The following is a 27,257-nucleotide window of genomic DNA, read 5'->3' on the forward strand; positions in this document are numbered from 1 at the left end:
AGAAAGAAAGAAAGAAAGAAAGAGAGAGAGAGAGAGAGAGAGAGAGGGAGGGAGGGAGGGAGGGAGGGAGGGAGGGAAGGAAGGAAGGAAGGAGAGGAAGGAAGGAGAGGAAGGAGAGGAAGGAGAGGGGAGAGGGGAGAGGGGAGGGGAGAGGGGAGGGGAGAGGGGAGGGGAGAGGGGAGGGGAGAGGGGAGGGGAGAGGGGAGGGGAGAGGGGAGGGGAGAGGGGAGGGAGAGGGGGGGAGGAGAGGGGGGGAGGGGAGGGGGGGAGGGGAGGGGGGGAGGGGAGGGGGGGAGGGGAGGGGGGGAGGGGAGGGGGGGAGGGGAGGGGGGAGGGGAGGGGGGAGGGGAGAGGGGAGGGGAGAGGGGAGGGGAGAGGGGAGGGGAGAGGGGAGAGGAGAGGGGAGAGGAGAGGGGAGAGGAGAGGGGAGGGGAGAGGGGAGGGGAGGGGAGGGGAGGGGAGGGGAGGGGAGGGGAGGGGAGGGGAGGGGAGGGGAGGGGAGGGGAGGGGAGGGGAGGGGAGGGGAGGGAGGGGAGGGGTGGGGAGGAAAGGAGAGAGGGGAGGGGAGGGGAGGGGAGGGGAGGGGAGGGGAGGGGAGGGGAGGGGAGGGGAGGGGAGGGGAGGGGAGGGGAGGGGAGGAGAGGGGAGGAGAGGAGAGGAGAGGAGAGGAGAGGAGAGGAGAGGAGAGGAGAGGAGAGGAGAGGAGAGGAGAGGAGAGGAAAGGAAAGGAAAGGAAAGGAAAGGAAAGGAAAGGAAAGGAAAGGAAAGGAAAGGAAAGGAAAGGAAAGGAAAGGAAAGGAAAGGAAAGGAAAGGAAAGGAAGAAAGAAGAAAAGAAAAGAAAGAAAGAAAGAAAAGAAAAGAAAAGAAAAGAAAGAAAGAAAGAAAGAAAGAAAGAAAGAAAGAAAGAAAGAAAGAAAGAAAGAAAGAAAGAAAGAAAGAAAGAAAGATTTTGAACAAATTCTAAGACTTTGAGGCTTCCTTTTAAACAACTTCAGCCTTCTTCCCCTCCCAAAGAAGTTGTCCTCCGGTCTACCTCTGTAACTGTGTGTCTCATAGCCCCACTCCTTTCTCACCTCCCTCCTATCCTGATCCCTCTCTTCCTTTCAGCCCCACTGCTCCTCTTCCTCACCTTCTGCAGCTCCCCCTTACCTTTGTCCTGGAACTTCACCCTTTCTTGATATGCCAAAGCCCTACAAATAGGGTTAAACGGAACTTAAGGCTAACCCTGAGCATTTCTGCTCTTATGTTAACTGGGAAAAGTCTAGCTGTGTTCACTAGGCTGTAAGGGATCTGTCTTGAGTATCTGGCACCAATTAGAAACCTCTTTTAAGGAATACACATGTTAGGCCTTAACATGACACAGCCACCTCTTTAGAAGTTATGGCATATAACCTGAATTGTCAATGCTATTTAGAAACATTTTAGACTTGCAGGCCACACCCATCCTTGGGTCAAAATCTTACTTCACACTTTTGGAGAGAGCATGATAACCAAAGAAAACACACACACACACACACACATACACACACAATCAAACTTACACACACACACAATCAAACTTACTGTAGTACAAATTAAACAGCCTGAGGGAAACAACAGGCCCTTAACAAATGCAAAACAGATCAGTGAGGATATGAACCAGTACTGGGAAAGTGGGGGAAAAAAGAGGGAAAATGTTACAGGGCCCAGAGTTCACATGCTTTGGTAAACAGGCTGCTGAAACAGAAACAGAATTGCTACCCACCCCCCACCCCCTACCCCCACCCTCAAGAAGACAGTCTAGTTTCAACAATTGCCCATGGATCAGCAAGAAATAACCCTCTTAGGAAATGGTCATCCAACCTCGATTTTAGGAGATACTGATGACAGTTGCTGATGGAGCGCCCATATTTCATAAGAGTAAAGGAAGCAGGGGCTCAGACCCATCATGGATGAAGGTCCAGATCACTCGTCCAGAGAAGCCAACCGGACACAAAGTGCTGGCCATGAGAGCTCTATAAAAGATGGACAAGTTACAGTGTCACAGACTGGCGATCCTACCGACTCTCCACTGCTGCATCCTTCCTCCACCATTTGGTGGCTGGCCTCATCTGCATCCCATATTTTCAGAAAGAGATGTAATCTTTGGCCTGAGGCATCTAAATAGCACAAACACAACACACCACTTGTCAGACTCTGTTCTAGTGCACTGTTTCTGAAGTGACCGCTTCCTGTTTCCTCTTACCTAAAATTTTGTCTTCATATATACACGGTGTCCCCCCAAAACGTATACACACTTTAACAGCCCATAGCTCAATTTGGAATATTAAATGTATTTTAATAAAACACGGCCTTTATAATTATTCAAGAATGTATATACACTTTTTTGGAAACACCCTATGTGTCAGACAGTCGGTGCCATTCTGTAATTTATGGACAGGCTGTGATGAGTCAATTCCCGTGATTTTGAATGTGAGATACTATGACACAATAACCCGAGGCCTTAGGAAATGATGGATCAGTCATCAGTGGCCCCTTCCTTATGTGAAAGCTTTACAATAAGGAGGGATGCTGAACTCATCATACTTGGAATACCCCAGCTTTAGCACAACCGAAGAAGAACAAAAATGGTAAGAGTTGGTCTGTAAGTGCTTAAATTGGGCTGGCTTTTCTTAGAGGCTTTTTTGGGGGTAAAAAAAAGAAAAGAAAACCAATGTTTTCAGTGATTTCAGAGAGAGGAAGGGGGAGAGAGAGGGACAAACATCGATGATGAGAGAGAGTCACTGATTGGCCGCCTCCCGCATGCCCCCCACTGGGGATCGAGCATGCAACCCGGGCATGTGCCCTGACCGAGAATCAAACTGTGACCTCCCGGTTCATGGGTCAACCACTGAGACACACCAGCTGGGCTTACAGGCTTTTTTGATCATCACACAACCTTAGAAAAATCTATTTCTTCTCTGAATGTAATTGTGGACCTTGAAAATGTAAACTTCAAAGACTTCAGGCAAGATCACATAAAGAGCAGGTGCTAGCACTACTGTTGACATCACGGGCCTATGACACAGAAGTTTTTGATCTTCCTACTCTGTGTGCTGAGGGATTCTCTTTATGCTTATTTGACACTACCAATAAAATGAACAGATAACAAAAATCTAGCACATAACCAATTGGGCAAAACTGTTATAACAAAGGGCACACCACTGCCCACAAGATCTCCTACAGGAGCATATCCAAGACATAAGAGCCAACATCTTAAGTACAGGCCCTCTGGCTAGCGAATCTAAGAGGTCCTACTGACATCTACAGGAATTTTAACAATATGGCCACACATGATATGTTAAGTGAACTGAAACACACAGAATGTTTTTCAATTTCCAAGTCACTTTATTTCAAGATGACAACCTTGGGATGAATAGCTGTAGGATGATGCCATTCTCAGAGTGATTCTTGATCGATTCTCCCAGTAAGTGCCAATGTGATTTTTCTCCATTGTGTAAGTTCCAGTTATCATTTAGTAAAGTTCAGGGGATTCTGTTTCTTTCCCAGTTTACTTTTTACCCCTTCTTTTATCATCACTTTCATCATCATCTTCAGTTAAGTATGTAAGCCAACCCAAAATGAATGCAAGCAGTAAAAGGGCTGATCGAATAAAGAGCGCAACTAGGATGTGGTTTACATTAACACTTATTTTGCCGCGAACACCTGGTTCTCTGTCAGGTGCAGGGCCACTGTCCACACTACCACCTGGTCCTGTTTGGTTACATCCTGGTGGATTCCACCCTCGTTGACAGTGACAATGTTTCTTATTGTTGCACACCCCTCTGAAATTGCATGTCTTGACATCACAATCATAACCCATGTCTGCATGAAAAGTACACTTCTGTTTCACACAAAATTTTCCTGGCCCACATGTTGCACCATCCATTACAAGTCCGAGAGCTGGTTCTTCTGAGCCAAGGTGTAGATCAAATCCAAAGCATACTTCTTGTTGAACATCTTTTATTATTAGGCGACGAAATGTATTATGATCACCTACACCAGGTACTTCTGGGACATCACGACAGTGCAACATTCCGCAAAAAACATCATCTGGTTCACATTTCTGAGTTCTTTTTCCATAAAGGACGTTCACCAACCCACAGTTTCCAAATCGGTCACCTACTGCATTCAATTGCTTATAGCACGCTGGTGAACCATCTCTTACTTGGTAGCCAAAAAGGGCCTGACACTGCATATCACGGTCACTACAGTTTCCGCTCACACAAACGGCTAATCCTGAACACGGGGTTCCATCCTGGATATAAACATCTTCTGGACAAAGAGCCGTTTTCCCGTCACAGTATTCTGCCAGATCACAAATGCCAAACCTCTCCCTACAAATCCATCCAGGTTTAGCAGGTTTACAATTCAAACAGCAACCTCCTCCACTGCATTGACTGCCAAGGGAGAGGGCACAATTGGTCTCGCAACATTTATCTTTAGCACAGTCTCTAAAGGTGCCACAGTCACATTCTTCCTTCTCATTTATGATCTGGTCACCACAACGAGGGGCTATATAAGGAAAATTATCATATGGTACATTTTTATGAGCCAGACAGTTGGGGAAGATAGCCAGACGAAACTGGAATCGTTCATAGGAACAGTTGCTAAACATATCAAAAAGACCTGGCGTAGGAGCCATGACACAGAAGGTCCTTCGAAAACATCTACAACCAGTTCCATCATGTCCCATGCCCAAACCATGACCAAGTGCATGTGCTGAAATAGAGGCAGCTAAAAATATATGATAATTTGCTACATATACACCCATTGCCCCCCAGTTGGGGTTGCATACTCCATCGTGGTGGCCAAAATATATATCTTTGACCAATTTATGTCCTGTAAGAAGCAATGAAGTATCATGAGGAATTTGGTAATAAAACCCCCAAAATTTCCACAAACCAAAGTGTTCTACAAGTTTGTAAGAATTCTGATGACGGGTAACTTCCGTAGGATCCCTATGTTGCCATATGCACATAACGCGTATTTCGATGACTAGTTGATTTTGAAAATAAATGGTATGCATTATGTTGTTTATCATCACCACGTTCTCTATTACCTGTGTCATATTACGGGTCTTCACGTATAATGAGGTAGTAACTGTATAGTGAAGTTTCGCGTATTGCTTATGGGTCCACCACAAATACACGGGCACAGCTCTAGGGTTTTCAGCAACCATTGCCTCTTCATATGCTAGATCACCATCTTCTTCTTGAATCCTACACTTTTCATTCTCTGCTGACTGTTCTTCCGACACAAGTAGAGAAACCACATGCTCAAACTTGGAAGAATCCTCCAGTGGTTTGATTTCGTAAGTGAAGTCATCCACCTGCAGCATGCCACGCAGACCCCCACGGCAGGTGTCCAGCGTGCCCATGGACCCGGGAACTCCTTCCAGGTAGCTGTAGTAGTAGCAGTCTCGAGGGACAAAGGGGTAGTCCTCCTGCATGGCACCTTGGTCGTTATCGGTGATAACAGGAAACTGTCTGGGCAGCAAGTTCTTCTTGACCTTCATGTGAACCACATGCCTACGGTCCCTGAAGTGAATCCTGTAGGACAGCTGGTCTTGCACCCCAGCTCCACCCACCCTGTGGGACACCTTCCTGGGGATCACAATTTCAGAGGAAGTGAAGCGCCATCCTGGCAGGGCATGGGAGCAGCAGACCTGGGACAGGAGCAGCCAGAGTAGAGGCAGCCAGAGATCACCTGTCAGGTGGGCCTGGGCCCAGGCAGGCCCCATGAGTGAGGCAGCCTGTGACCAAAGAAACTGCAGGCAAGTGGGAGGCAGGCAAGACTAACCTGCAACAGCACCTTTCCCAGCTGTGTAGTCAGGAGGACAGCAGAGAGAGACTGGAGGTCTGGCACCCCCAGAGAGTTGGAGCAGGGAGGGGGCAGCTATTACATAACAATGGTGCATTCATTAGGGGAGGCTGTGCTCAGGGATCCAGGGAGCCTGCACTGAAAGGTCCCTTGGTCTCTTGGAAAACACCCAGGGGAAGAATAAGTGGATTTCCTGGTGAGATGTGTGATCTTTAAAAACGGAATCCCACACGACTGAGCGTGAAAACAGAGAACTCACCCTTGAGAGAATGAGGTACAGGAACGGGCCCACCCAAGGGAATACACAGTCTGCATCGCTTATCAAATTTTTAGTAGCAGCTCCCCTCGTAGTGTGTGAGAGAGCCTACTGAAGACATGGCCAAAATGCCAGCCCTGAAACACTACTCTGGACGGACAGAGCGCCCTCCTTCGGCGTGCAGTGTCTGTGTTAAATCAGAGACCGCTATGTGGTGCTGTACATCTGTTACGCAGAACACATGGGACCAGGAACCAAGGAGTAGGAGCTGGGTGGCCCAGTTTCCATTCCTCTTACTGACCCACTGGCGGCTGTTCCGCTGCCCTCCCTGCACCTGTGTAGTCTCCAGGGCTACAGGTCTTGGCCCACAGGGGATGTGCTTTTGTGACAGTTTTAAGACACATGGTGGCTTTTTGCCTTAAGCTTGGAGGACATAATACGTCAACATGACATGAAAATAGAGCATGGTGAGGAGAGTGGAAGCTTCTCTCTCTAAGAATTTTGAGGAGAGAAATATATTCTCACACACTTTATGAAAACTGAATGCATTTGGGCCGAATTATCGAAAGAAAGTGTAAAGAAATGTCATGAGTAGGAAATTCAGGGCGTATATTAATAGTTTCTTGAAGAGTGAAACCTACATCTACCCTATGTCCCGGCGATTCTAGCCCTAGGAAATTATTCACTGAGTCTTGCACATGAATGTTCATAGCAGCATTATTCATGAATTTATCCCACCACCTGGAACCACCAGCACTTAATACAGCAGTGGATAAAAAAATGGGTATATTAGTGGAATAACCAGTAAATCAGAAGAAAGTTCTGTTACGTGTAAGAACATGGATGTATCTCACAGATATGATGATGAGGAGGAGGAGAAGGATGACGACAGAAAGAAATCAGACCAAAGGAAGTTAATATGTGATTTAATTTCCATAAAGTTTTAGAATAGTCCAGAATCAGTTCTGGGAATAGAATTTAACGTGGTAGTTTCCTGACGTGGGAACGGAGGGAACTTTCTGGAGTGATGGAAAACTTGTGTATCTTGACGGGGGTGTGCTATAGATTGAATGTTTGTGTAGCTCCCAAATTCAAAGGGTGAAATCCTAACCCCCTAGGGGGAAGGCATCAGGCGGTGAGGCCTTTGGGAAGTGATTAGGTCAGGAGGGCAGGGCCCTCAGGAATGGGATTAGTGCCTTTATAAAAGATACCTCAGAGGGATCCCTCACCCCTTCTGCCTGCCTTGTGTGGTTACAGGAAGAAGGTGCCATCTATGAACCAGAAAGTAGTTTTCACCACACACTGAATCTGCTGGTGCCTAGGACTTGGACTTCCCTGCCTCCTGAACTGTGAGAAGTAAACTTCTCTTGTTTAGAAGCCCCCTTGCTCTCTATGGCATTTTGTTATAGCAGCCCAAACAGACTAAGACAGGCTTGTGGTTACAAATCAAAATCCATCAGGCTGCACCCTTAAAATCTGTGTATTTTATTGCAATGCTAAGTATGCCTCAGGAAGTTAATTTTGTATAAAAGTTCTGACTTCAGCCTCTTTTTGACCCAGTCTGAAGAAACACATCATTAACTTATCTCACGCACCATCTTCTTTACCTTTTCAAAAATCATTTCAACATTGAATTGCATGTGAATGTACTCAAGTCCATATAGGGAAGTTACCAAGAAGAACTTATCTCATCTGTTTTCTTTTTCTTTTATATATATATATTTTTCATTGATTTCAGAGAGAGGAAGGGAGCTAGAGAGAGAGACAGAAACATCAATGAGAGAGAAGAAACATTGATTGGCTGCTTCCTGCACACCCCCTTACTGGGAATCGAGCCCACAACCCTGGGCATGTGCCCTGATTGGGAACCAAACCATGACCTTCTGGTTCATGGGATGACGAGCCAGGCACCTATTTTCTTCTCTTATGGATCATATCTTTCAGTTGGGAAGAGTAACTCACACATTAATATTTAAATGTTTAAATGTTTTATGCAGCACTGGAAGATTTTTTTCAATATCAGTGCAATATGGAACATTTGCAAAGTTATAAGCATGCCTTGACCTCAGCCTGAGATGAACTGGCCATGATTAAAAAAAAGATAATTTTAAGAACAAAAAGTACTGTGAATGGTATAAAAATGAATAGAACTAACTGTATTGGTAAGGATTAGAAAAACTGATGAACTCAAACATCAGATATGTATTTTTGGAAAAATGGAACAGAAAAGAAAGTTCGGCCATTTGGGACAGAGTGATAGTAAGTTACCCATTTTTCCTTTATGTTTATTGGGAGGGTATTTGTGAGGACAGGGGTGATACAAGGATGGTAATGTTTGAAAGATAATTAAGCTGCTTTTAGCATTCAGGCTGTAGAAAAAGTATAGCCAGGAAAGCTACTACACAATATGTTGACCAAATGCATAGGCTATCTGAATGGTCTGAAGAGGATTGTTCCCATACATGGAGAAATCAGAAATGAGTTAGTTTTGAGTAATCATGTGTGTATGTTTACCCTTTCAAAATTCTTCTTCATTTTATTAAAAAACCGAAAGTCAGAAAAAAGTCTTTGTGAATTTTTCTTTTGCATCTCACCTGTCAACACTTGTACCAACTTATATTATCTCCTGCTTAAGGGAGGGTAATGTGGGTATTTTGGGAGGAGGAAGGAGGGTGGTAAGTGTGGGGGTATTCAATATGAGAGTTAGGATGTGGAGACAATTGGACGCTGATTCATGTATTTTTCCAATTGAAAAACTGCATGAGATTTTAAACAAATCATGGTTTTAGAGTCAGTAAGATTCTTAAGAATATCACGGACCAGAATATAAATTAATATTTTATAAGCAAAGGTGTACTTATGGTAGAATTAGGCTCTACTATTACAGAAAGAAAAAAGAAAGAGGTTTGGATATATATGAAAATGAGAGGTAATTCGATGGATTTTGCAATAGTTGTAATTCATACCATTCCCTATGGTGATAAATGAAACAGGACCATGTTTTGCTAAGTGGCAGTCTTGAAACAATTTGTGGGTTTTAATGAACTACTCTGTGTTGTTTTGTGAAATCATACAGATTTTATTTACTTATTTATCCTCACCTGAAGATATGTTCATTGATTTTAGAGAGAGAGGAAGAGACAGAGAGAGAGACTGATCAGCTACCTCCTGTACACACCCGGCAACCTTTCCATGGATACGATGACGCTGCAATCAACTGAGCCACCTGGTCAGTGTAAATCATACAACTTTTAAAAGTTTTGTACTGAGAGTGACATCAGTAAAATGACAGACTAGGAAGCTCCAAGCTCTCCTTCCGCCACAGTAAAACTGAAGAAAAACAACTAGAAACTATCTGAACCAAATTTATAGGAGATCAGGGGAAAAAATAAATGTTTCCAGCAACCAAGAAAAGGCCCAATCAAGAATAAGCCATCTTTGCCCTGGCTGGTGTGGCTCAGTGGTTGGAGCGTAGGCCAGCATATCAAAGGGTTATGGGTTCAATTCCCCTTCAAGGGAATATACCTGGGTTGCAGGGTCCATCCCTGGCCCTGGTCCAGGCACATGCAGGAGGCAACTAATTGATGTGTCTCTCTCACATCGATGTTTCTCTCCCTCCCTCTCCCCTTCCCTCCCTTCCTTCCACTCTCTCTAGAAGTAGATGGAAAAAATACCCTCAGGAGAGGATTAACAACAACAACAAAAAGGAATGAGCCATCTTCAAATTGCTTCAGGAATTCATGGGAACCTCTGTGAACATATAAGCTCAAGACGAGCTAAAGGAACAGTCTTCAGAGAGCACCCATAACCCTGAGCAGTCTTTGAAACTTTTGTTTGAAAAAGTCTCCAGTGACTTTCAACAAATTTTTTTTAATCTATACCCAAGGATATGTTTTTCTTCGATTCTAGAAAGAGGAAGGGAGAGGGAGAAAGAGAAACATCGGTGTGAGAGGGAAACATTGATCTGTTGCCTCTCGTATAGGCCCTGACCGGGAGATTGAACCCACAACTTGGGTATGTGCCCTGACCTGGAATCAAACCCATGACCCTTTGGTCCACGGGATGATGCACCAACCAACTGAGCCACACTACACAGGGCAACAATCAAATTTTTAAAAAGCATCACTAGGAAGGATGAAAATAATTTCCGGAGTTACCACATTTTAATAAAATATCCAGTTTTCAACAACTAAAAAATCACAACACATACAAAACTACAGTAAACCGTGGCTCATTTGAAGGAACAAACTAAGCTGACAGAAACCATCCCCAGTGGAGCACAGGCATCAGACTTACTAGACAAAGGCTATAAAACAACTGTTTTAAATATATTCAAATGGTAAGGGAAAACCTGTACAAAGAGATAAAGTAGGACATTATGTACTTATAAAAGGGTAAATTCACCAAGAAGATATAATAATTATAAACATATATGTCACAAGCACCCGAGTTCCAGAATATGTGAGGCAAACATTGACAGAATTGAAAGGGAAAATACAGATTTATAAAAATAGTTGGATGTTCAACATACCACTATAAATATTTGATATAATGAGGCAGAGTATTGATAAGGTACTAGGACTTGAACCAATTGGACCAACAGAGATACACAGAATTCTCTACCCAACAAGAGCAAAATACACCTGTAACTGAAAAATAAATAAAATAAAAAAGAAATGGACCTTGAAAGTATATTATCACAAAATGTGAAGTCAATATTTTAAAAATTTAAAGTAGAAAAATAAAAGTATACACATTCTTTTTTAGTTTTTGTCTTTTGCGTGTGTGTGTTTTTGGGTTTTATTGACACATAATTAACATATAACATCCTATTAGTTTTAGTTGTACAATATAATTATTTCATATATGTATATATTGAGAAATGACCACCACAATAAATTTAGTTAACACCCTTCACCATACATAGTTAAAAACTTTTTCTTGTGATGAGAACTTCTAAGACCTATTCTCTTGACAGCTTTCAAATGTACAATAATGAGACACATGTAATAGAGAATGCAGTGGTCATAAACAGCATCCTGCATAGCATTTGTAACCATAATACTCTAGAGGTCCACATGCATATGTTATGTATATGAAATGGGTGGGATTAGGTGGATATGTATAACTGGCCCAATGTTGCAGCTGCTATAAATTGATTTGGTCTATGGAAATATTGGGGATGGTGATTCACTATTCCTCATGATACTTCATTGCTTCTTACAGAACATGAAATACATGGGGCGACCTACTTTTCTAACTTTGATGTAGTATGCAACCCCAATTGGAGAGTAGCACATGTATGTATAGCGGATTATCACTTATTTTTAGGTGCCACTATTGGGGCATAATCACTAGGTCATAACTTAGGCATTGATTATGATACACCTGGCTGTCAGTGTTTTCAATAAAATATTGAAGTAGGAGGGGGTAGGAGCAAACAGGAGATTGGGAAGAAAAAGTGACTACATGACACGAAATATGCAAAAATAGAGCAAGTTGTGAATAAAGTCCCTCAAGCTGTGAGGCAAAGTTTCCACTAATCTTGTAAAAACAGTAGGCTGAAGTAACCAAGATTCATACTTTTTACATACCTCAAAGTCATAAGGCCTTAAGTAGAAAGGCTAGTTCAGACTGTCGCTTTGTGTGTCAGACTACCAATATCCATTCTCACCTTTTACTTATAATAGTAATCCTGGTTTCTTTCAGTTGGCACATTTCTATCTCACTAAAATATGACATATCCTAGGCCCCCCTTACGGTTAAGTATAACCGTAAGACCAGATTTCTGGCTGAGATATAAGAAGTGTATGAAACTTCCAAGAGGTCTCCATAAAAGTATGGAGTGAAACTTTCTTTGCCTTTTCTTCACTACTTTCTTGGAGTGTGAAGATGAGGGTGGGAGTTCCAAAACCCATTTTGGACCATGAAGCAAAGGCCACACTCTGGGGAGGGGGCTGGAGAGAGGACAGAAAGCTGGAAGGAACCTGGGCCTCAGTGACTAAGGAGCCTTGATATGAGGCCTGAACTATGGATTTCCAGAGTTTTTTAATACAAGAGAAATAAACTTCCATCTTAGCCTATTGCATATAGAATTAAGTGAATATTTCTGCCATAGTGTTCCTCCATCATCTGTTTGTAGCCGATTTTTTCAGTGTCATCACCTACCAAGTCATGCTTTTTCTACTCATAGGCTCTGTTGTATTTGCTATTCTCTAAACACCCCCACCCATTACTATCCTGATTCCATCATTTTTCTGAATTGTTCTCTCTGAGCAGAAATCCATATATCCTGTCTTCTTTCTTCATACATATTAAAGTTTCCTCATTGTTAAAAAACTATACTTACATTAAGATATAAAGTCAATTTACATGCCTAATCTGTCACCCCACTTATTACCAGCATTTCCTGAACATAGTTTCCTGAGCAAATAACTGGTGACTCTTCCTTTTACTGTCCTACGTGTTTCTCTTAAAGCTGTGTGCTCAGGTGAGAAAGGTAATCTTCCTAGGTACAGGCTAGTGATTTCCCCCAGTAGTCCCCAAGAAACTTTTTTCCCCTCCAAATTTCTTCATTGATAACTTCCTTGATTTCCCTTTCCTATTTCTATTTTATCTCTTCCCTCTCAGTATTCCAGCGTCTCTTACTTATACCATACTTTTTTAATTTATCATACTCCATGTTTTATTATGATCATTTTATTCACTCATTCAACCAACTTATGTTGAGGAGGGTTGGAAGTGAGGGTGGTAGGGATCTGAGTTTGAAGTTGAGGCGCAAGCTTTAAAATTTCATCTCACTTAATCCTTTCAACAACCTTTTAAAGATCTATGATTATGCCCTTTTTCAGATGGGGAAACAAGGGAGACAATTATGTTACCTGCTCAAAGCTCGACAACTGGAAGAAGATAAAATCGAAACTTGAGATCAAGCCTTCTAACATTATCTCGTTTTCTTTTCCACTGTTTCCTATTAACTTCTCTCAGGATTAGCAAATAAAAGGCCTTCCTGAGGAATCCACCTCTTTCTTTCTTTCTTTGGTAAACACTGTAGCTTCTGTTTTAATTATTTAATCTGAATTCGAATGCCTTAATTGGAACTGCACTGTTCAGTCCCCCAGAGTCCCCGCTAACTGCTGTGGTCTAACTCCAGGTTGTTCCCACATTTAAATCACCTTCTTGGCCCTTAAGGCTTGTCAGATTTTGACCCCTTAAGCTTCCTTCAAGCCCTGTTTTGGAATTCCACCTTCAGGGTCTGGAAGGCCCGGCTGAAGTCACAGTTCACCCACTAGTCTTATTGCAAGGATTTTTTTTTTTTTTTTTTAAGATTGCATTTTCTCTTTTACTAGAAGAAAGAGAACTTTACCCCTTTTCTTAAGGTATCTTCTTGAGCGAACTTGTAATCATAAATCCTTCCACTGCCCCTTTTATATGTCGATAGGGGCCTTGCTCCAAGCTGTAAGGGCCTGCTTGCCATAGAGATAGAAAAGTTTTATTTTTCACTCTGGATAATGGCCACCCAAAAGGTGACTTACCAAAGGTGGTATAGCAAACGGTGTTGTTGGAAGTCCTCCTACGTGAAAACGTGCACTGTATCGGCCTGGCTACATAAAAGGGTGAGGTTTCTGTCTTTGAGTCCTAAGAGCAGATTGCCGGAGACGCCCAGCCCAGTCTGGTTTAGTGCGTACTGAATAACACAGTTCTTCTTTTTCCCTTTTCATTGTGGAGATTTCCTGAAGTAGCAGGAGGTCTTAGTTTTCATGTTCCTCCACACTGAATTTACTTACGCCTCTTACCTTTACCTTCCCTCCGTCCCCAACCTCAACAGTAACTAGCTCTTTGCTCACCTCACACTAGGCCGGACGGCCGGCGAAGACGTCGCAACGCGCCCCCCACCGGAACCACAATTCCCAGCATTCCTGGCGCTCCCAGCGTTCCCGGCTTCCTCTTCCGGTCTAGGGGCCGCTGAAACTGAAAGTGCGGTGTTTTAGGCGCCCTGCTGAGATTGATTCACCTTCACCTGTGAGAGCCTTAGTGGACCAAGTGGGAAACCAGGCAGGTAGTAAAACATGAACGGAAGAGTGGATTATTTGGTCATAGAGGAAGAGATCAATCTTACCAGAGGACCCTCAGGTACGTCCGGAACAGGTCCTGGTCATCTTTGGGAGCGGCGTACTGAGGTGTGCTTGCAGAGCAGACACCTTTTCTGCTAAGCCAGATTTTTTGGCCTCAGAGCAGACAGGCCCCAACCTAGAGGTTACCTGCGATGCTTTTGAGCACGTAGAAGAATATATTGGTACCCACTGTTAGCCAGACATGGACCTGAGGAATCCATCTCATTTTTTCAATTGATTACCGCCTCTATTATAGTCAGGACGGGTTTCTTTCTGCGAATGGTACCAGAAAATCCTGGGGGAAAGCCTGCTTTTTAGTCAGCACACCATGAACAACACACCTCTCCTCCCATTGCCTGGGCTATACCTGTTCTATGAGAGGACTGTATAGTAAAAATGGGAGCATAAACGGTGTAGACTGTAAAATGCACAGCCGTTTTCTTGGTGCTAGTATCCCTCCCTCCCGCTGTTCACTTCTGGGAAATTCATTTCGTGTCATCTAGAATTTTAAATTATAAAGAGACCTTAGAGATCTATTACAGAAGTTCCTAAACCTGGTTCTGCCTCAGAATTAATTACTCAGGCGTTTGGGGTTTTGCTTTTAAAATAAAATTACTAGGCCCTGTCTCTAGGAATTTAGATTTAATGCGGGTGTTTTATGTGTTGGTGTTTTTGTGTGTGTTTGTTTTGTTTTTGTGTGTGTTTGTTTTGTTTTTCTTTTTTAAACAAGCGCATCATGCTTCTGGAGCGCCAACGATTTTCTGTTTCTTGACATGGATCATGGTTCTCTGATTCTGATACTGCCAAATTCTCACACCTACAGCCCTCTTCCCTCTGATGTTCTTCACTCACTGAGCCTGTTACTGTTACTGCATGCTGCCTGCCTCAAATTTCGTTGCGTTTCCTTTACACCTGTGTAGTGTATGGATTCAGAGTTTTAGCTGTGGGATAATGTAGGTTCTTTGATATTTATTCTCTGTTCAGTTTGACTGATGGAAACCTTAGTTTCTCTTCCGTAAAATGTGCATAATAGAATACACTTCATAGGGTTATGAGAATGAAATCAATTAAACTATGTAAAACATTTGGAACACAGGGTTAGCACTATGTAAGTATTTACTATTACTGTTGTTACTGTTAATAACACAGTAAATCCCACTCAATACTGTTATCCTGAGAGTCTCCAATAAGTCATCAAGTACCAAGAGCGCAATCTCTGAAATGTTTCTGTGAGCCTTCCACTCCTTTCTGTTCCCATCACCACTACCTAGAACAGTCCAATGATATTTTCTCACCTGGAATTTTGCAGTAGCTTGACCACCACTTAGATTATTCTCCACAAAATATGGCTTTCAGAATCATTCATACTTTGCCTTCTTTCTGGTTATAAAAAATTGGAAGTTGACTTATCAATATAATTCATTGCTAATCTGTATGGTTTAGTGTCATGCGCCGTATGAGCTCCTAAACTTTTGTCAAAAGCTCTTATGCCTGTTTCTTAGGTTCACTTTTCCCGTTCTGTATTCTCCTTTCACTCTCAATATTTATTGTCTTTGAAGCTAACATGGAAAATTATTATTAAACCAAAATCTGTTTTTCATTCATTGGTACTTGTTCTTCTCCTAAGGGCCCATTAAAACAATGGTAGTTCCTTTTCTGATTTCCCTGCAAATATAGGGTGTCCCCCCCAAAAATGTATACACACACTTTGAATAATTATAAAAGCAATGTTTATTTACATTTCATTTTCAAAATTCAGCTATCAGCTGTTAAAGTTTGTACACATTTTTTTGGGACCCCCTGTATTTAAAGGCATCGAGTTGTCCTCCTCCTGTTTTGTCTCTTCCTTCTATAGCCTAAATACCTGTAGTTATTATACTTGTTGTCTTGTGATGTGATTTGAGGTTTGATTCTTGTCTGTTAGGAATTTAACGTACTTTGACATAGACCTTGGGCTGTGGTATCCAACAGTATTTTCAGTATCTCCTGACTGGAGCAGAGCAGAACTCTGAAATGATCTTGCATGTTCCAGTCACTAAATATTTTTAAAGTTCAGTATAGTATTGCTTCACCTTTTTTTGGTATTTGCCTAACAGTGTTGCTTAATGTTTAGTTCACCATTCACTAAAATTCCATGTTGATCTTGCAGACCTAAAGTTCCTAATGTTAGCATTTTTTTCTGAATCATTGGAGTTTGGACAAACTTCAAGGGACTAATTAAGAATAATAATTATATTTAGCTAATATATTTCACTCAAAAGTGTTTTAATTTCTGTATTATACGTACATTTATTCAAAATGAATGGCTGGTGTGGCTCAGTGGTCGAGCCATGAACCAGGAGGTCAGCGTTCGATTCTTGGTCAGGGCACATGCCCGGGTTGTGGGCTCCATCCCCAGTGGGGGGCATGCCGGACACAGCCAATCTATGACTCTCTCATCATTGATGTTTCTCTCTCTCCCTCTCCCTTCTTCTCTCTCTAAAATCAATAAAAACATATTTAAAAAACACAAAAACAAGCAAACAAAAACCCTCAAAATGAATGGATTTATTCACCGGGTGACTTCTTTAAATTTCTTAAGTGTGTTCATGTCATACTCATATAAGTTGATGAACTTTAGAGAGTAGAGCCACAAATTTTGGATTGCACTTAGATTAAATCCGTCATTTGAAGTTTGGGTGCTTCAATTAACAAGAAAAGGTATCAAGTTTCTGTTTATCACCTCCCAGAGCTGGTACTCCTAAGAAGTCTCTCAGTCTAGTTTGCTTTTCTTCCCTGTGTCATCATGCAGATAAACAAGCAAGAAGTAAGTTACCACCACTAGAAACTTCCAGTGATTTTGGTAGTCCCATAGAGATCTTTCTGTAGAACTATGAAAAGCCTCTAGTTCTCATTTCTGTTTGTAGGTAGTATTGTCACTGTTTGTGTACAACTTCCTATGCAAGGACTTGATAGTTTAATCAGGTAACTGCAAATATGTACATACCTTTCCTTTCTTTTTGGCAGCAGTGTTGTGTCAGGGGCAAGAGTCTTAAATATTCCCAGTGTTTGGATCCATTTTGCAAGGCAGATGAACCGTCTGATCTTGGTTACTTTAAAGGAAATAATGAAGTCTTAGGAAAATTAGAACAATTTGGGGAGACAAAGAGAAGCTTGGCATGCAATTTGGCTTCTCTCCTGTACCAACTTCCTCAACTTTGTAAGGAGAGGCTTACTTAGGCCGGATAACTTTGTAGGTTTTTCCACTTCCAAGAGTTCAGGATTCTTTGGCCTATTTCGCCTGTTATTTTGTGATTCCTGCCACTTTGGTTTGACAATAGGTGCTCAAAGAATTGTCAAAGGCAGTGGTCAGAATCTCAAGTGCCTTTAAGGGTTTGAAAGGTTTACCTTTTATGCTTTATGGAACACTGTTTATCTCTTTTCTTTTTATGGGAGTCCAGCTTGATTAATTCTCTAAGCCTCCCACTTTTTCCTTTATCAAACTGAGAGTTCTTAATGTTGGAAAGACTCAGTTACTACAAGAAGTATGACAAGAATCTAATCTAGCTTCCCCCCCCCAGAGATTGGCCATAAATACAACTCTGTTGTACATTGGGTATTAGGATTAGGACTCCTTGTTCAGGACTGAGGCCTCAGTGGGTGTCAGCAAGTTGCTCCTGATACACCTTTAAAGAGGGAAAAAAAATCTCCCTTTCTCTACTTTAAAGGAGTTGCAAAGGATAAATGGGTTGGTTTAATGTTTTAATAATGAATAATTAAGCAAATGTTATCTTTCTGGCACTCTGCTATTTGCTTTATATATGTATTAAACTCATATAACTTTCACAGGAACCTTGAGTGGTTAAGTGATTAATCCACATTATTAGATGAGGAAATTGTATCCCAGAGAGGTTAAGGGTTTAACCAAGTTCTAAAGCCATTGCGTTTCAGGAGTCAGGAATTTAACCCAGATCTCTCTCTCTTTTTAAAAAAATATGTTTTTATTGATTTTTAGAGAGAGGACTAGAGAGATAGAAACATTGGTGAGAGAGAAATATCATTGATCGGCTGCCTCCTGCATGCCCCATACTGGGGATTGAGCCTGCAACCCAGGCATGTGCCCTGACTGGGAATTGAACCATGACCTCTTGATTCCTAGGCTGATGCCCAACCACCGAGCCACACCGGCTGGGCTAACCCCCGATCTCTTGCTTCTACTATTTCATATGCTGCATCCCAGTATAGTAGCGAAGTCTAAGGAGCTGACTCCAACTTTTCTCCTGACCTTTATTTTATTATATCATGCCTTATCCCCAGAGGATTTGAGGCATCTTAAATGACTTACACAATCCACAGGGGAAAGTTTTTATAGTTTGCTGTTGATAGAGCTGAGGGCATGTCAAGGTGAGAACCTAAAAACAAGAAACCTCATTAAGGGCAAGCGTTTAAGCCTCTACAGACCCATCACATGCTTTGTGTTTAACCCTGAGACTGCTGCTCACAGTTTTCTGATCTGTTCTTTCATGTACCCAATAGATCTGAGACTAAAATGCTATATCCTTGCCCTATTTTCTCTTGATTACACGAAATCTAGCCCTCCTGGAAATTACATTTCAATGGAGACATGGCATTCTCATGTAAAAAGTGAAATCTCGGTGCGATGGTTATGGACTATGACCAGCATGTATGTAATGGGAGGGAGGGCAAAGGATGTGTGTAGGGGAGTGTGTTCATCTGACTCTGTCATTGAAAAGCTCAGAGAATGAAGGCATTGATAAGGGCCAGACTGATCAATTCCAAGAAGATAGAACTTATGTTAGTTTTATAGATAGGCTTTAGACTAGTGTGAGGAACAGGGATGAGTATGGCCTAAGCAGTAATAGAGAAAAGGAAATAAATTAGTGAGTCAAGCAGCCTGGGTAGAAGGAGAGTTAAGGGAGACGAGGTTGCTAAGAGAGGTGGAGAATGGATTATGAAAAGTTCTCAATGCTACTGTGGAAACTTAACCTTTCTTTCTTTTTTTGTTTTTTGTTAATCCTCACCAGAGGATATTTTTTCCATTGATTTGTAGAGAGAGTGGAAGGGAGGAAGGGAGGGAAAGAAGAAGGGAGAGAGAAAGAGATCAAAGTGAGACAGTCACATCGATTGGTTGCCTCCCGAATGCCACCCCAACTGGCAGTGCTATGGATCGAACCTGCAACCCAGGTATGTGCCCTTGACCGGGAATTGAACCTGCGGCCCTTTGGTGCATGGGCCGACGCTCTAACCACTGAACCACACCAGCCAGGGTGAAACTTAACCTTTCTTTAAGATTCCATCTTGATTCCTTTCCCTTCCTATTCAGTGGTTAAGACTGAATTCAGGAGTCGCTGCCTCTAGGAAGCCTTCCTGACCCAGGTCAGATATTCCTCTTATTAAGAATATCATACACCTCTTGTTGAGTACCTGTCGTGTACTGCCACACTAAGCACTTTGTCTCATCTACTCCCAACAAAGAACAGATGAAATGGTTATTATTCCATTATACAAATGAGAAAGCCTTGGCCCTCACGTCATATAACTCTTTAGGTGGCAGAGTTAAGAACTGGATCCAGGTCTGTGTGACTTAAAAATCGAGGCTCTGAACTATCATAGAAAGTTTTATTTTTATCCTTTTGCTACTAAAGGACTCTGTGCATATTCCTATCTCAGTGTTTATTTTTATATTTGCTTGCTTACTGTGTCTCCTTCCTCTACTTTACTCTGAGCTCTTCTGATTCAAAGGATATATATTTCATCCCTTGTTTTCCTAACACCTTGCCTGGTACATGACATAAAGTGGTCAGCAAATGTTTATTCAATGACTAGGCATGTTGTTAAATAAATTAAAACAGTAACGTGGTCTGTTTCAGCTTTCAAAAAGTCACAAACAGGGTTCTCCAATAAATATAATTTAAGACTGAAAGAATGAACTTGGACATAATATATTATAATGAATAGGAAACTAAGATACCAGAAACAAGGAGATGGAATAGATGGGAAACCACATAGAGAGAAGAGTATATGGTACAAGTCTCTAAAGATTGCTTAAGGATCGGTCTTTTTATTTATTTTTTTCATGTTTTTATTGATTTGAGAGAGAGAGAAAGGGAAATGGAGAGAGGGAGAAACATTGATAAGAAACATTGATCACCTGCCTCATGCAGGCCCCCCACTTGGGATCAAACCAAAACTCAGGCATGTGCCCTGACTGGAATCAAACCGGCGCCCTCTTGGTGCATAGGATGATGCTCAGCCAACTGAGCCACACCGGCCAGGGCAAGGATCAATCTTATTAAGATTTTTTTCAAAGACACTCCTTTAGTATAACAATAAAGTGTTAAATATCTAGGAATTACTTTGAAGAAGTAGAAAGGTAAGCTGATAGATGCTCAACTGTAGAAACATTTTGTAAAGCCATGTGACTAGGCAGCAAAGTAGCCAATTACTGTATTTGAATAAAAGCAAAATTATTTATTGAGGAAAAAATTTATACTTAGATTATGAATCAGAACAAACTGTTGGTCTCAGGAGACTCAGAAATTAAGGGAAGCTGGTTTTTTTCTTTGTGTGTGTTTTTTTTAAATATATCTTTATTGATTTCAGAGAGGAAAGGAGAGGGAGGGAGAGAGGTAGAAACATCAATGATGAGAGTCATGATCGGCTGCTTCCTGCATGCCACCGACTGGGGATCGAGCCCGCAACCCAGGCATGTGCCCTGACCGGGAATCAAACCCTGATCGCCTGGATCCTAGGTCGACGCTCAACCGCTGAGCCACGCCCGGCTGGGTGGGAAGCTCTTTTTAAAAATCTTCATTTAGTGTTTATTACATTATGATTAGAAATCATGGATTCTAGAATAAAACATTAAAATGTGATCCTTATTTTTAGGAATATTGCAGTTCAATAGGAGGATAAGGATGGTAGGCATGTGTTAAGTACCTTCAAAAGGTAGAATAATGAAAGAGCTATGGATCTTCATCAGGTATGTTGTGTTCCTTGAAGAGTCAAAGTCAATTAACCATTTCAGGCAAAAGACCCAAGAAAATATTAAATACCTTTAGGAAATATTTTGGAAACAGATAATGTCATTTTCCCCTTGCACAAAACTAAAGTATATTCATGCAATGAATAGACATTGTGCAGTTTACTATATGTTGGGCAAGAAGAGGTAGAGTAAGAGAAAGTTGAAAAGAGGGCAGTGGAGAGGGTACATATTGTACCATGAGGCAAAAATGAAGAGACTGAAACATTTCAAAAGCAAGGGAGCAGAGACATGATGTAGTAGAGGCCAGGCATTTACATTCAGTGCTTGAACAAGGGCTTATTCTGGGATGAGAAAATAAGAATGTCTACTTAGATATTTGAAAGAGAAGTTGAGGAGCAATAAGAAGAGGCCCCGGTGTACATCCTGGCACGTACTGCCTGAAACATCTTTGGTAGGCCATACTTGTTGCCCCCATCAGATGAAGCAGTGGGATGGGCAGGCACTGACTGACCGTGGGCATAATACATTTTTTTTATTGTTGCACCATCTTTTTGTTCCTTTGAGGTGAAAGATTTTCCTCTTGCTGCCTTTATTTGTCAATGCATATTTCTTACTGGCTTTTGGGAGAGGTAACAAAATGACAAGTGACATATTTCATCTTTGGATCAGAGAGTTTCTCCAGGGAATATATAATAGTTTTGGGTCTAAAGATGCCTAGTCATTTAATCTCTGGATTCACTCATTAGAATCACTGAATCATTCTTTCAATCCAGACATATTATTGAGCAACAACTGTAGGGCAAGTTTCTGTGCCAGGCTCTGTGGATACAAAAGAATTGAATTTTAATACAAGTGCAGTGAGCAGCAGAGCATAGTAAATAAAAGCTACAATGTCTGAGTTACTAGCTCTGTGGCATTGGGCAAGTTACCTCACTTCTCTATGCTTTAATTTTTTTAAGCCAAAAAAATGGGAGTATTAATAGAACCTACTCATAGAGTTGAAAAAATTAAATGTTTTTTTGTTTTGTTTTACAAATACTTTTATAGTGTTGACTCTACCAGGCACTTTTCTAAGCATTTTACCAAAAGGTAATCACTTAATTAATTTACAGAGCTTAAATGCCGCCTGTCATTACTGCTGTTGTGTAGAGAATAGATTTTAGTGGGGCAAGAGTTGAGTCATGTAGAAAAGATAGGGTAACCTGTGTCATAGGAATTTTAAGGACATTGGGCTTCCTCTTTTATATTCTCCTGCCCCACCTCCCCTTTTTTAATGTCCTTTTTTTGGATTATGGAAAAGCCTGCTAGCGGCTCACAGAGACATTTTTAACCTTGTTAGATTTGCACAGAAATAGAAATGTCAGGAATTCCTGTTATTTCTTATGGCATTAATAGTCATTTGGCACCAACCAAGGTTTGTTTATGTACTAGGTAGTGTATGGGCACAGGAGTACAATTTTTTTTTAAATTAAGTATATTTTTATTGATTTCAGAGAGAAGAAGGGAGAGGGAGAGAGAGAGATGGACACATCAATGATGAGAGTCATTGATCGGCTTCCTCCTCCACATCCAGCCGGACCAAGATTTTTTTAAATGAACAAACATTTATTTGTACATGGCTGTTTATAGCAGTTTTGTTCATAATTGGAACTGATTCTTTTGTTGAAGTAAAGAGATAATTAAACAAGCAATGTCAGTGAAATATGTGTATTTTAGCCATTCTAGTGAAAATCTATTTTGTATTCCTGATACTGGTAATTTGTAAATTTTATTTTTCTGGATTAGTCTTGCCAGCCATTCATCAACTCTATTAATCTTTTCAAAGAATAGTCTTTTGGCTCTGTTAAATTTTTTTCTATTTATTGATTCTGTACTTATTTTACTATTTCCTAACTTCTACTCCCCTTGGATTGAATTTACTCCTCTTTTTCTAGTTTCTTAAGATAGAAATTTAGATAATTAATATTATGCCTTTTTATTTCCTTTCTTTCATGAGAATTTAGAGTTGTAAATTTTCCTCTAAATGCTGCTTTGGCCGCATCCTACAATTTTTAATATATTATGATTTCATTGTTATTTAGCTAAAATCTTTTCTATCCCATATAATTTTATCTTTAACTAATAGGTTATTTGTTTTCCAAACATTTAGGGACTTTCAAATGGTGTCTTCCCCAAATTAATATGTTGGAGCCCTAACCCCTGATGTGACTGTATTTGGAGATAGGGCCCTTACAAAAGTAGTTAAGGTTCACTGAAGTTATAAGAGTGGGGCCCTAATCTTATGGAATCACTGCCCTTATAGGAAGAGACCCACAGGCACAAAGAAATCATTAACACACAGTGAGATGGTGGCCTCCTACTAGTCAAGAGAAGAAGCCTCAGAATGAAACTTACCTTGCAGATACCTTGATGTTGGGCATTCTAGTCTTCCAGAACAGAATTGCTGTTGTTTAAACCATCCAGTCTGTGGTATTTTGTTATGGCAACCCAAAAAACTAATACAATTATTTTTTGCTGGCTTCTCATTCAGTTCCCTCTTGAAATTCACTGAGACTTACTTTATGGATCAGCCATCGGTCAATCTTTGTGAACATGACCTGTGCACTAGAAAAGAATGCTTATTCTATAGTTGTTGAGTTTGTTCTGTAAAAGGTAAATTAAGTCAAGTTGGTTTTTAGTGTTGTTCAAGTGTTTTATATTTTTACGGATTTTTCTGTACTTTGTCTATCAAGTACTGAGAGAGAAGTGTTGAAATTTGCATCTGTCATTTTTTATATGCCCTTTTCTCATGTTTGTGTGTTCCATTGATATTCAAGTTCTGTTAGTGGATGCACTCATATTTAGCGTTTTAATGTCTTCTTGATAAATTGAATCCTTTTTCATTAGCAAACGTTCCTTTTTATCCCTTGTAATATTCCTTATTCTGAAATCTACTTTTTATTATATTAATCGGGAAAGTCCAACTGCTTAGTATATCTGTGTCTATCCTTTAAATTTTAGCTTGTATTTTACCCATTTATTTATGACTTCTGGTGATATTCATTCCTTCATATAGACCCATATTTTTATTCAATATTATTTTTCTTACGTCTGAAGAATTTTTTTTTCAACATTTTTCATAGTGTAGATCTGTTTGCAACAAATTCTCCCAGCTTTTGTTCTTGTGAAAAAGTATTTATTTTACCTTACTTTTTGAAGGCTATATTCAGTGGATATAGAATTCTAACTTGACTTGTATTTTTCTTTTAGCATTTTAAAGATTATGTTTTATTGACTTTTGGCTTGCCTAGTTTTTGAGAAGTCCGTTGTCATTCTTATCTTTACTCCTTGTATGTAATGTGTCCTTTCTTCCTCTGACTACTTTTGATATTTTTTCTTTATACCTGGTTTTGAGCAATGCGATTATGATATGATTTGTCATTGGTTCCTTTTGTGTTTATCCTGATTGGAGTTTGTTGAGCTTCTTAGATGTATTTGTTTATATTTTTCATGAGATTTGAGCCAGTTTCTTCAAGTATTTTTACTGTTTTCCTTTTTCTTCTCCTTCTCCTTCTGGAACTCCAGTAACATATATATTAAACCACTTGCTATTATTATTGCATATGTTACTATGTTGTTCTTTTAACTTTTTTTAATTGAATTTACTTCTTTATTACTTTTGAAATTGAATTTATTGAGGTGACATTGGTTAATAAAATTATACAGGTTTCAGGTGTACAGTTCTATAACATATCATCTGTATATTGTATTTTATGTTCATCACCCGAAATCAAGTCTCCTTCCATCACCATTTATCCCCCCTTCACCCTCTTCTACCTCCCCTACCCCCTTTCCCTCTGGTAGTCACCATACTATTGTCTGTGTCTATGTGGATTTTTTTTTTCTTTTTCTCTTTCTTTTTGCTTAATCCCTTCACCCTTTTCACTCAGCCCCACAACTCCCCTTCCTTCTGACAGCTGTCAGTCAGTTCTCTATCTATGAGTCTGTTTCTATTTTGTTTGTTAGCTTATTTTGTTCATTAGATTCCGCATATGAGGGATATCATATGGTGCTTGTCTTTCTCTGCCTGGCTTATTTTACTAATGCTCTCCAGGTCCATCCATGCTGTTGGAAAGGGTAAGATTTCCTTCTTTTTTATGGATGAGTAGTACTCCATTGTGTAATTGTACCACAGCTTTTTTATGTAGTCATCTGCTGATGGACACTTGGGCTGCTTCCAAATCTTGGCTATTGTAAATAACACTGCAGTGAACATAGGGTTGCATTTTTTCTTCTGAATTAGTGTTTTGGGTTTCTTCAGATATATTCCCTGAAGTAGAATCACTGGGTTATAAGGCAGTTTCATTTGTAATTTTCTTTCTTTCTTTTTTTTTTTTTAATATATCTTCACAGATTTCAGGGAAAAGAAGGAAGAAGGGAGATGGAGAGAGAGAGGGAAACATCAATGATGAGAGAGTTGTCATTGTTCGGCTGCCTCTTGCATGCCCCCACTGGGGATCATGCCCACAACCTGGGCATGTGCCCTAACTGTGAATCGAACCACAATCTCCTGCGTCCTGGGTTGATACTCAACCACTGAGCCAAGCCCGGCCAGGCCATTTTCAATTTTTTGAAGTAACTCCATACTGCTTTCCACAGTGGCTGCACCAGTCTGCATTCCCACCAGGAGTGCGTGAGGGTACCCTTTCCTCTACATCCTTGCCAACACTTGTTGTTTGTTGGTTTTTTGATGATAGTTATTCTGACCGGTGTGAGGTGATATCTCATTGTGATTTTAATTTGCATTTCTCTGATGATTTGTGACCTGAAGCATCTTTTCATGTCTATTTGCCATCTCTGTGTCTTCTTTGGAGAAGTGTCTCTTCAGACCCTTTGCCCACTTTTTAATTGGATTGTTTGTTTTTTTGGTGTTGAGTTTTATAAGTTCTTTATAAATTTTGGGTATTAATCCCTTATCAGATGTATCATTGGTGAATATGTTCTCCCATTCAGTGGATGTCTTTTCATGTTGTTGATTGTTTCCTTTGTTGTGCAAAAAACTTTTTAGTTTGACGTAGTCCCATTTGTTTATTTTTTTGTTTCCTTTGCCCAGAAAAAATATTGCCATAGGTTTTACTGCTTGTGTTTTTTTCTAGGATCCTTAAGGTTTCAAATGTAACATTTAAGTCTTTAATCCATTTTTAGTTCATTTTTGTGTATGGTGTAAGAAGGTGGTCTAGTTTCATTTTTTTGCACGTATCTGTCCAATTTTCCCAGCACCATTTATTTGTCTTTACCCCCTTGTATATTTTTACCTCCTTTGTCAAATATTAATTGACCATATAGGTGTGGGTTTATTTCTGGGCTCTCTGTTCTGTTGATCTGTATGCCTGTTTTTATGTCAATACCATGCTGTTTTGATTACTGTGGCCTTGTAGTATAGGTTAATGCCAGGTAGCATGATTCATCCAACTTTTTTCTTCTTTCTCAACATTGCTGTAGCTACTCAGGATATTTTGTGGTTCCATATAAATTTTTGGAATATTTGTTCTAGAACTGTGAAATACACCATTGATATCTTGATAGAAATTGCATTGAACCTATAGATTGCTCTGGGTAGTATGGACACTTTAATGATGCTAATTCTTCCTCTCCATGCTTCCACTTATTTGTATCTTCTTCAATTTCTTTTTTCAGTGTCTTATAATTTTCCTAGTACAGGTCTTTTACATCCTTGGTTAAATTTATTTCTTGGTATTTTTTTCTTTGGATGCAATTGTAAATGGGATTGTTTTCTTAGTTTCCCTTTCTGATAGTTCATTATTAAGGTATAAAAATGCAACTGATTTCTGGATATTTATTTTGTATCCTGATACTTTACCGAATTCATTTTTACTACGGTTTCTTAAAGTTTACTTACCTTTTCTGCTGTGGTGTTAAATCTGATGTTAATCACATTTGGTGTATTTTTCTTTTCAGAATGAGTTTTCAAGTGTATGTTTTATTTACTTTTTAAATCTTTCATTTTCATACATAGATCAGTGCAGCAGAAGACAGAGTCCAGAAATAAACTCATGCATG

The 27,257-nt window shown here is 40.4% G+C and overlaps 2 protein-coding genes across 3 annotated transcripts in view; both read right to left on the bottom strand.

Annotated features, from left to right (window-relative positions):
- Positions 1-13,817, bottom strand: part of LOC148094053 (disintegrin and metalloproteinase domain-containing protein 21-like) — a 36,162-nt gene extending 22,345 nt beyond the window's left edge. For both annotated transcript variants that reach the window (XR_015714012.1, XM_087814008.1), the window contains exon 1: positions 13,634-13,817. The gene's annotated coding sequence lies outside the window, so the exon portion shown is untranslated. The remainder of the gene's footprint in view (positions 1-13,633) is intronic.
- On the bottom strand, positions 3,531-5,762 carry LOC148094057 (disintegrin and metalloproteinase domain-containing protein 20-like). Its single transcript, XM_087828837.1, has one exon. It carries the CDS (start codon positions 5,760-5,762, stop codon positions 3,531-3,533), a length of 2,232 nt encoding a protein of 743 aa, XP_087684963.1.
- Positions 13,818-27,257: the final 13,440 nt, after the last annotated feature.

Source organism: Miniopterus natalensis, chromosome 1, assembly GCF_054644295.1.
Source record: "Miniopterus natalensis isolate mMinNat1 chromosome 1, mMinNat1.hap1, whole genome shotgun sequence".
In the NCBI taxonomy this organism is placed as follows: domain Eukaryota; kingdom Metazoa; phylum Chordata; class Mammalia; order Chiroptera; family Miniopteridae; genus Miniopterus; species Miniopterus natalensis.

What these genes read in the sequence shown, in the direction of transcription:
- LOC148094057 (XM_087828837.1), bottom strand. Translation starts at nt 5,762, where the DNA reads ATGGGGCCTGCCTGGGCCCAGGCCCACCTGACAGGTGATCTCTGGCTG.